At 33.0% G+C, this 10,968-nt stretch overlaps 1 protein-coding gene across 1 annotated transcript; it reads right to left on the bottom strand.

Moving 5' to 3' along the window:
• Positions 1-6,211: 6,211 nt before the first annotated feature.
• LOC107852102 (putative UDP-rhamnose:rhamnosyltransferase 1) lies at positions 6,212-8,012 on the bottom strand. The gene has a single exon (XM_016697150.2). The coding sequence runs from the start codon at positions 7,787-7,789 to the stop codon at positions 6,362-6,364; it is 1,428 nt and encodes a 475-aa protein (XP_016552636.1). The 5' UTR covers positions 7,790-8,012; the 3' UTR covers positions 6,212-6,361.
• Positions 8,013-10,968: the final 2,956 nt, after the last annotated feature.

The following is a 10,968-nucleotide window of genomic DNA, read 5'->3' as shown; positions in this document are numbered from 1 at the left end:
GTTTATAACGTAGTAGTAGGATTTATGTAATATGAATTGTATATAGCTAATATAAATTATACATAATCGACTATTGATAAAGAATATTTTTCCTTCTAATAATTTCTTCAATTGAAAATTTCTGATCGAATAATGGGACTAAACAAGCATATAGCCCCCGAATGAAGAAAATAAAGGGGTCTATCTCTTTTCTTTTTCAATTATTTATTATTGAAATGGTGATTTCTTTTTGATTGTGACAAACTTTATTCCTTTTAAGTTTTAAGGGCATTCAATAATTTTTATGCGTATTTGTTATTTATACTAGCAATATGCAATAAAATGTATGATTTTGCGGGGAAATAAAAACAGGACTGGTGTTAGTCATATCATTGTTGATGAAGTGCAAGAGAGGTCAATTTTGCTAGTTTTTTATGCACAGCATGACATGTTTGTGGTGAATTTTGGGTGACCAAGTATATTTAGTTGTTAGTTAATCTCCACTACTGGCTTTTAATAATGTGGAGCAGGCCATAAAAAAATGACCACGTGAATATGAAAGCATGTCGTTTAGTTTTTCTTATGTCAATTCTCATGACATAGGTACCGGAACACTAAATGTAGACCATTGTTGTCCGATTGGTTAGAAATGTTAAAAATTAAACGAGAAAGGAGAAGATAAACCAGTGAAATGCGTGGCAGTCTCAATTAGTATCCATCTTGATAATTTGTTATGTGTATACTAAATCATCATGCTCCTTGTTGATTTCTGATAAGGTAGATAATTTTGTCACGTTATATGCATACCTAATTTTTTAAGGCGATGCTTTATAGCACTATTATTACACTGATTTGTATTGATTCGATTTCTTTCTTAAAGTGCTACTTTTTAATTTTGGACTAGCAAAGGATAGTGGAGTTCCTTAGAAATGTTACTTGATCTTTTTTGTCCTTCATAAAATCTTTGTTTTAGACAAAATCATCTTTTTACTATTTTTTATAATATTTAAAAGTTGAAAATTAATTAAATATATTTATGATAAAATCTTTCCTTATTAGAAGTGATCAGAATCAATAACAACCAGAATCAATAACAACTAATACTTCTTCAATTAGTTTAAAAATTCTAAATTAACTAAATTTGATTTTAAGGAGATTTGAAAAATCTAGAAATAAATATAAAAAAATTAGAATAAGAAAAATTTAAAAAATATCAAATTTTTAAAAGTTTTAAATACGTACTAATAAAAATGTAATCAATGATTTTGTAAAGATTTGACTTTACAAACAAGAAAAGATTTTAAATATAGAAAAAATAATTGTACCACAAATATGGTTTAAATTGATAGTGATGATTCATCAACCACTTAAAACTTTTGGTGGTAAAATATATATGTATTTGCACTAAAATATATGTTTATGTTTACATTATTATATTAAAGAGTGTGAAGAATCTTTGAAAAGTTGATTTAATTTTTAAACTTCATTAAAAATCTTCACAATAGATTAAATCATTTAATCTTAAATAATCAACCGTTACACATGTGAACTAAACTTATATATATATATATATATATATATATATATATATATATATATATATATATATATATACACACACACACACACACGCACACACATACATACTAGTTACTAATAGCCCGTGAAAGCTGCACGGGCCCAACAAATATTTTTTTAACTTTGTTTTAATTATGATAATTTATAGTATATTTTTACATATTTTTTTGAAATACATAACAGATTATTTTTTTAGATATTTTAAGTTGTTAACTATTGTAATTTATAATATTTTTATGTTGTTTTCATATAATATATATCGTTCTCCTTGTCCAAACTTTTGTGGCAGTGATAGTCAATTATACTTTTTAAATAATTTAAGTTTTAACTTATTATAATGTACAATATTGTTTGTTCTATTCCAGTTCAAGTGTCATAATGCTTAGATGACCATAATAATTAATTATGCGTGATATAGTAAAGTTATGATTGAAGCAGTGAAGCAGACATGTCTTAATGACTCACAACAACTAATTAGAAGTCATATAGCGAAATTACTATAACAAATACTTGTGAATTTTTTTTAAGTGCACCTCATATAACACGTCAAGTGAATTTAAATCATGAAGAGTTAACTTATCATTTTATATCTATTTTATTTTTTTTAATCAAATATTATTAATTTTTGAATACTTAGTTGACTTATAATAATTAAGTAGGAGTGATATTTTTTTTTTTTGGTAACAACTGTAAATTTATTACCTCAACCACCAAAATCAGTACAAAAATAGAGAACCTAATTCCGAAAACAGAATACAGGTCTCCCACATAGCTATCACTAACTACACAATAAGATGTTGGACCAAACTCCTACATGTATGTAATCGTTTGAACTCTATTACTAAGTGTAATCTTTCACCTATTTCTTTTCTAATCCGTGTAACCACTTCATCTGTATGTACAACTTTGTCTTTGAACTTGTTCCAATTTCTTGCTCTCCGTGTATGATACCAGATTGCACCACAAATTGCTTCCTTTTAATACTTTTTAGCACCTGTTGTATGCTTCCTGTAGGTACAATCACTCCCGTCCACTATTGTATGCCATGCCATACTTCTTTTATCCAATTACAAACCACAAATAAGTGAGCATTTGTCTCTATAGTATGCATTGAACATAAACAATATTTTTTTCCTCCACTCTGATATGCAGTCTCTCCATTCTTTCATGAGTAAGCACCCTATTTCACATAGCCAACCAGACCATAAATCGATGTCTTGAAAGGGCCACAAAAATCCACACCAAATCCACAATTTTTATCTTTGCTCTTTGACCAACTAGTGCTAGATAACTTTTAGTAATTGAGTAATGTCCATCATGAGTGAGAGTATATCTACCTTGCATGAACCAGCCCTGCATTCTCACTTTTATTGCATTGAGTTTTCTCCAATAACAACTACAATCACTTGGAGCTCTACGTTCCCAGATATTCACATCCTCTTTCATATAAATTCCATGAATCCACTTCACCCAAAGGGACTCCTTGTTACACTCAATCTGCCAGATCAGCTTGCCAACAGAGGCAAGGTTCCAGTTCCTGCTCCCTTTGATATTAAGATCCTTTACCTTTTAGGAACACATATTTTCTGCTATTATACTAAGGCAAGTTTCTGCTGCTCTTTTTTACCCCTAGATATGTTCTGCAAATTTTGTCCACCTCTTTGAGCATACTTTGAGGTAGAATGAACACAACATTTCAAAAACTCTGAATAGAAAATAATACAACATTAATCACTTGCAACCTTCCTGCATAAGATAGTTGTTTAGAATAAGATATTTTGATCCTGTGGGTGATCTTTTCCACTAGTGTATAACAATCCATTTTGTTCCATCTCTTAGGAGAAAAAGGCAAGCCAAGATACTTTATAGGGAAAAAGCCTTGAGTGAATCTAGTTCTAGTTAGAATTTGATTCTTTACATCATCTGTTACCCCTATTAGAAATATGTTAGACTTCTCCATGTTTGCAATCAAATCAGTCACCTCACTAAAATGAGTCAAAGCTTCTATTAGTCTATTTACTGCAACAAGAGTACGCTTACAAAAACCTATTAAATCATCCGCAAATATAAGATGGGAGAGTCACAACTTCTTACACATGGGATGGAATCTAAAATCAGGCAACAAACTCATTGTGCTAAGTGTTCTTGATAGGTATTCTATTACTAAGACAAATAGCAAAGGAGAAATAGGATCACCTTGCCTAAGCCCCTTTTTTCCAGCAAAAAAATCATGGCTTTCACCATTCACCTTGACTGAGAACATAGTAGTTGTAACATACAACATTAACCATTTGATAAACTTCTCAGGAAACCCAAAACCACTCAGAACCTCTTCTAGAAATTCTCAATTTACCATGTCATAAGCTTTTCTTAGATAAATCTTCACGAGACATCTAGGCGAAACATTCTTCCTATTGTAGTGTCTCAGTATGTCATGTTTAATTAACACATTATGCATCATTGATCTGTCCTGCACAAAGTCAAACTGATTTTCAGCAATCAAATAGCTCTCAGCTTTCTTCAATCTACTGCAAATTAACTTTGATATACACTTGTATATGACATTACAACATGAAATAGGTCGAAATTGACTAGCATATTCAGGTACCTCCAGTTTAGAAATAAGAGCTATACTGGTTGAGTTTATCTACTTCAGGATTTTACTAGTCTAAAAGAATTCCAATACTGCACTTATTACATCTTGCCCCACTATTGACCAAGCTGCCTTATAAAATCCACTTCCATATCCATTTGGCCCCAGGCTTTTGTTGCTATCTATTTGGAACATAGCTTTTTGACATCTGCAACATCAAAATTCAGTATTAGCTCCTATTGAAATGCTTCAGTCAGTACAGGACCATGAGCAATAATCTTTCATACTGCTGGAGTCCTAGTAGTTACACCATTACCAAGGAGATTCACATAATAATTCACAAACAACTTTGCTATGATTGCAGGGTCTGATTGCCACTGTTCAGTTTCATCTTTCAATTGAGTGGTAGCTTGTTTTAACTTCTTATGTTTGATCATTGAGAAGAAGTACCTTGTATTGTCATCTCCCAACCTTATCCATGTTGCCTTACTTCTCTGTTGCAGGAAAACTTCAGCCAAGTAGGAAGATTTTCTGTATTTCTGATATGCTAGCCTTTTTTTCTGCTGATACTCTATATCTATTGGATTGGTTTGTAAAAGCTCTTGTGTTAGCTTCAAAGCCTCCCTATCAGCATTTGTTTCACTTACAATATTTGGAAATTCTTGAGAGTGCAATCTCTTCAACTCCCTTTTTAATAACTTCAACTTTCTGACCACTTTATGCATAAGACAACCTTTTACATTGGTGTTCCACCCTTCATTTACTATAGCTTGAAACTGTGAGTGATGAGTCCACATGCTGCAGAACTGGAAAGATTTCCTCAACTAATTCCTAGCAATTAGTGTAATCTTGGCAGGACAATGGTCGCTAATACTTTCTGGTAGGAGAGTGATATTTAATAAAGTTACGATTGAAGCAGATGAAGAAGACATGTCATAAATGTCTATTTTATTTTTTTATTAAATATTATTATTAATTTTTTAACATATAAATTTCTTAAAATAATTAATTTGATATAATAAAATCACGAAGCAAACAGACAGGAGACGCAGGTTGACGGAGACCTCGATGCTTCTATGACCATTTGCCTCTTACGCCACTTATTAGATAGTAACTAAAAATATTTTATTAGAGAATACCAAAAGTGTTCCATTCTTGTAAACTTGAGGGATTATTAGTGCTATAGGTTAAATATATATAGTAGCAAATGTCTGACTCAAGTACAAATTTTCCAACTAACGTAAGCTCAAACATCTTGCATCAACAGGAGGGTAAAGTGGATTTTGTTTTCCTCACCAGGTGTCGATTACTCACAATGGAGTTTGACTAATTTGAATTTGCACTAAAAAATTCCACTATGAAAAGTAAAGTGCTCCCTATCAAAGGTGACTCTATACCCGAGCTTGAAGGTATTCAATAGAAATTCACTCTATACTCACAGCTCGAAGGTATTAAATGGAAACCTGAATTTCTAATGCCTCGCCTCTATGCAAAGAAGGCCAAGGGAACTGTCTTACTAGAAATCTTGTTTTACATGAGCCTTTATTCTACCTAAGTAGTTTAAAGAAAGTCAACAAATTGGCAAGAAGAAAGAAAATTTCAAACAGAGGATTTAAAATATATTCATGAATACCTCATTCGGACCAACCATGAACCAACTCATTTGATTGGGTGGTTACACATTCCTCTGTTCCATATATGTTGATCCATCTTACTAAAAGTATGTACTAAATTATTTGTCCGCTTACTAAATGAACATAAAATTAATTAAAATTTCTCATTTTACCTTATAATTAATACTCTTTGAAAGTATAAAAATAAGTTTGTAAAATTTTTTAAGAAAGAATCTTAAGGGTAACTTAGTAAAACTATTTTTCTTATTTATTTTTTTTGTTAGGAGCATGCAAAAATGAAAGTGATTAACTAATATGAAAGGAGTGAGAAACTCGCAATAAATGACTATCACATAATAAGTTTGGTATTTTCGGAGTATCTGATTAGACTAAATTAAAAGTTTGACAAATTAATCAATTTAAGTACCATTACAATAAAAGTCTATCATGGTAAAAATGAAGTCATTCATTTATTGCAATCTTGCTAGAGCAGCTTGCCAGTCTAATTCACCAGGTGATATACATAGTTGCCAACCAGTTCAATGCCTACAAATATTAACATTTGATTGACATGCATTGAACATGCACAATAATGTTTCTAATTAATTCCACGGTCACTTTTCAAGTACTCGACAAAGGTTTTGACATAGTAGTCTTGAAGTTTACGGTCTCCAAAAATAACAGCAGCTTTTCTAGCTCGAGCTCTAAGTTCTTCTCCTACCTCTAAAACCATCGCTTCTCTCAATGACAATGCAATGTCATTTCCACTAAATGCTCCATCTTCTTCGCTTCTCTTCACCTCAACTGCGAAACCTTTTTCAACTAGCAGTCTTGCATTCAATCCTTGGTCAAAAACAAAAGGCAGCACCACGAGAACATGACCATATTGTAAAGCTTCAATGGCTGAACCCCATCCTGCATGAAAGAGGGATCCTCCAATGGCCCGATGAGCAAGAATTTCCTTTTGTGGTGCCCAGCCAATGTGCACCAACCCTCTCCCCTCTGTCGCGGAGCCAAAGCCTGATGGCAACGCATCAATATCGTTCAGAGCCCAACGAGGCTTCTGTAATATCCACAGAAACGGTTGTCCTGAGAGTTGTACTCCCTTTGCTATTTCGTACACTTGATTCCTGCTAAGTTTACACTCACTGCCGAATCCCACAAACACAACAGATCTTGGCTTTTGTTCGTCGAGCCATTTGGAGATTTTTTTCCAATTTGGCTGACAAGCAAGGGTTCTTTCATCCACTGGTAATTCTTCCGGTAGTAGCAAACCAGTCGGAATTACTGGTCTTCCCTTGAGTTTTCTATATGTGTCCAAGTAATCACCTTCAAATTCACTGCAAGTACGTATAGCCACAGCTCTGCATGCGTCTTCTACTATGGCATCGTGTCCCAGTAAACTTTCGCGTGAAGCATTCTCTGCACGGAAGACAGCAATTAGTTCTAGCGCTTCACGTTTCCGGAGAGCAACAATCGATGGAAAATCCACCCACGGAGGTGGAGATGTCAAAAGTTCATGTAATGGCTGTGGTCCCTTTTTAACTTGATCGAGCGCAGATCTACGTTTTGGGGGGCCAAAGAAAACCCGTGAAGCAGCAGTGAAGACACTAAATTTAATAAGGGGAATGTCAAGTCCTCGAGCGATATCAACCACCCAGTGGGGGATGAAATCAGCGATGATCCAATCAGGTTTCTTATCAGCAATGAAGTTTTTAACAGGTTCTTGAAGGAGATCAAAAGCCTCTTTCAAGTAGAAAATTTGATCAGCAAGAATGTCTACACTTGCCTCAGCATCAGCGGGCAACGGGCTGTTATCGAGTGATGGCAGCGGAAATTCGACTAGATTTACTAGTGGTGCTAATTTAGGAGGAACTTTAGGAAGTCTCTTAATGTTCCTGGGAGTGGAAATAAAAGAGGCATGAACTCCTTCTTTGGCTAAGGCTATGGACAGTTGTAAAAATGGGCTCAAGTGACCAAATGCTAACCATGGAACCATTACAACGTGAATGCTATCTTTGCTCATCTTCTTAATTTTCTCTTATTTTTCTATTATTGTCTAATGTGCGTATAATAAAGGGAAAAATGTCCCTATATATAAGGGGAATGTTCAAGCATGATACACATGAATGACAGAATCTTGCTAGCTACTGACCATTTTATGGGGTTAAAACATATACTCCTCCCGTCCTTGTAACTTACTCCGCTCTAGCTTATGAGAGTTTTTTTTGTGTCGAAAAGAGCAGCACACTTTTATGCGTGAAATGGAAAAAGGTCGTATATACCTCAGAATGATTGAAAATGGTACGTAAATACAATTTGTGATACTTTTGGGTTATTTGTGCCCTTGTCGTCTAACTTTGGATACATATATTACCCCAAACCGTTTAAAGAAATAGTACGCATATATTGTTCAGTTGGATGGTGTGCACCACGTGTCCTCATTCGAAAGGAATTAACCCATTTTCCCTTAACATTATCCCTTGACCTGCTGGCGAAATGGTCTATCGCTGGAGTTGGAAGCGAGTCTCGCCACACTTATTTCTTGACGAACCAAAATCAATGTCGTCACAGAATATTTCTTTAGTATGAGGACACTTAGGCGAAACTCGCTTTCAACTCCGGTCGTAAATATTTCTCCGGCAGGTCAAGAGATAAATTGCTAAGAGGAAATGGGTTAATTTCTTTAGAATTAGGATATGTGGTGTGCACGGTCTAACTGAAGTGGATATACATGCTATTTTTAATAATTTGGGGTATATAAATACTCAACATTAGATAACAAGGATATGAATACTTAAAAATATAATGAAGGATATTTAAGCATCATTTTTAATAGTCGAAAAGTATATATGACCTCCCGTATGTGAAAACAAACTGTTGTTCGTGTCAATATTTTTTTTTCTTCAAATTGGCGTGAAAAAAGATTACACAACTGAAACAAATAGGTAGAAGTTGATTTTTGACACGTCAGTATATAGATGGTAAAGGTCATCAAATAGCCAAATTTAGAGGGAGCGGGCGTTGGGTGGTGGTGGTAATTTTCTTATAGTGTGGCTCTCCACCATTATGCTTTCTTTTTATTTTTTTCAAATACATGTTTAGATAAATGACGTTTGTCTAGTTTAATTTTTGAAGTTCAAGATTAGATTAATTTAACTAGCATTTTAACTATGATTAAAATATTAATTTGAAAAACATTCTTTAATTTTGATATGTATATAATTAATCTCTCTATATATTTTGTACTCATTAATTTCATTTGTAAATTTTTGATTGAAATGTAAATAATTCAAAACTTGTTCATATATTTCAAAATCTTAATAAAATTTAATAGCATTAAATAAATAGTATTGTCACACAGTATCCTTTTCGAATTTTTTCATATATTCACCATTTCAATTACAACCATCAATACAGGTTCGCTCAGCCCATTCGAATTAGTCCACATAGGCTTTGAAGTTTAATGGGCCAAGCGACTGACACATCAAGATGATAGGTCAAAAAATAGTAACCCAACCCATCACTCTGTGGACTGCGGGCCTACACGGTTCAACCCACTTTATAAAATATATTATTTTTTTAAATTTTAATATGTTAATTACATAATATTTATAATATAATATTACACGAAGTTACTACTTGTTAATCAAGTTTCAAATTTACAAAAAAATTCTAATAATCTACGAAATTAAATAACTTTTGACATGATACCAATTACCAAATTCAAACCAAATAGAGATGTTGATAAACAAAACTAAACAATTGATGAGTAATAATATAACTGACTAAGTAACAATATTAACCTAATTTTGTTTCAATAAATCACAGTAAAATACAATATTAATAGTTAATCCATTAAAGTGAAAATGAACTGCTAAAAAAGAAAACCTCTCATGGCACTTATGACGTGTTCAACACCGCTACATCATCTTCATCAAACATATCTGATTCCTTAAAATATTTAGTATTTTATTTTTTAATTATTGATATATTTTATAAACATAATTAATATTTAAGCATCTATGATGGTCTAAAGACGTTGAGTTTGGACTCCTTTGTTATTCTTAGTATACATCATAACTTTCTATTATTACATAAAATCCCATCTACCAAAACTAATTATAAATATCTCATCTTTTACACTTTCTCTCTCCAACCTCCATATACATCTCCATATACATATCATACCTCCACAATTTTTGCCTAAAATAAAGCAACCATAATTAAGGAATTATAATGTTTGAATTTACAAACCTTATCTTATCAAATTGTTGAACATCATCATCTTCTTCAATTTATTTTTGAGGTTAGTTTAATTTCTTAATTTTTTCAACTTTACTAAATCAAAAATCTATGAGTCACTTGTTGCATGTGCGTACTTCTCAAAACTTAAGCATAGTAATGAAGTTTGGTCTGAGTTTTAGAGAAAATAGGCCAAAACATCAAAACGACCCCGCTAAGATGAAGAAGTCGAGGAAAGTTGCTTGAACAAGCTCTAAAAAGCTCGTTGCTAAATCTTCAAGTAAGATAAAAAGTGAAAAATCATCACGACCGCATCTTCCAAAGGTATAATGATTTGTTGCTTAATTTGTATTTTTTTGTCGATTTACACATTCTTATACATTATTATATAAGAGTGTTTTGCAGTTATTTCAACCTTATACATAAATTAGTTATGTATAGTGTTAAAGATGCCTTGTTATACATTAAATTTGTTACGTATAGTGTTAGAGACGCCTTCTTATACATTAAATTTGTTATGTATACAGTTAGATTACTTAGTAAATTCATGTTGTTATCTTGAACTATGATACTAACATGACCCAACCCGGGGCCTTATCATAATGGGTATCCCAAGTCCGACCAGGACTGGGGACCACCCCCATTACCCAAACTAACCTTCAACCACCTGCCCTAAGTTGGCTGAATTTCGAGCATATAACAAGATAGTGTAACTATCCAATTCTAGACTCTGGGATAGGTCTATTACCAAGATTGACCCAATCGAGTCCGAAAGTCCAAACCCATCCGATAACCAATCCAAACATAAACCAACAACCCAACAATAACCAAACCAAGTTCCATAACATAACATAAAAGGTTGGAGTAGTGAGAAATTTAATCAATTGGTATCATCCCCAATATTAGTGCCAATGCTAAGGCTGACACTACTAGCGATCCCTACCCATACCAACTCATAGT

The sequence above is a fragment of the Capsicum annuum genome, chromosome 10, assembly GCF_002878395.1.
Source record: "Capsicum annuum cultivar UCD-10X-F1 chromosome 10, UCD10Xv1.1, whole genome shotgun sequence".
NCBI lineage: Eukaryota > Viridiplantae > Streptophyta > Magnoliopsida > Solanales > Solanaceae > Capsicum > Capsicum annuum.
The sequence above is the reverse complement of the archived record's forward strand: the minus strand, read 5'-3'. Positions and strand labels throughout refer to the sequence as shown.

Excerpts from the sequence above, each read along its gene's own strand:
- LOC107852102 (XM_016697150.2), bottom strand. The coding sequence starts at position 7,789 with ATGAGCAAAGATAGCATTCACGTTGTAATGGTTCCATGGTTAGCATTT.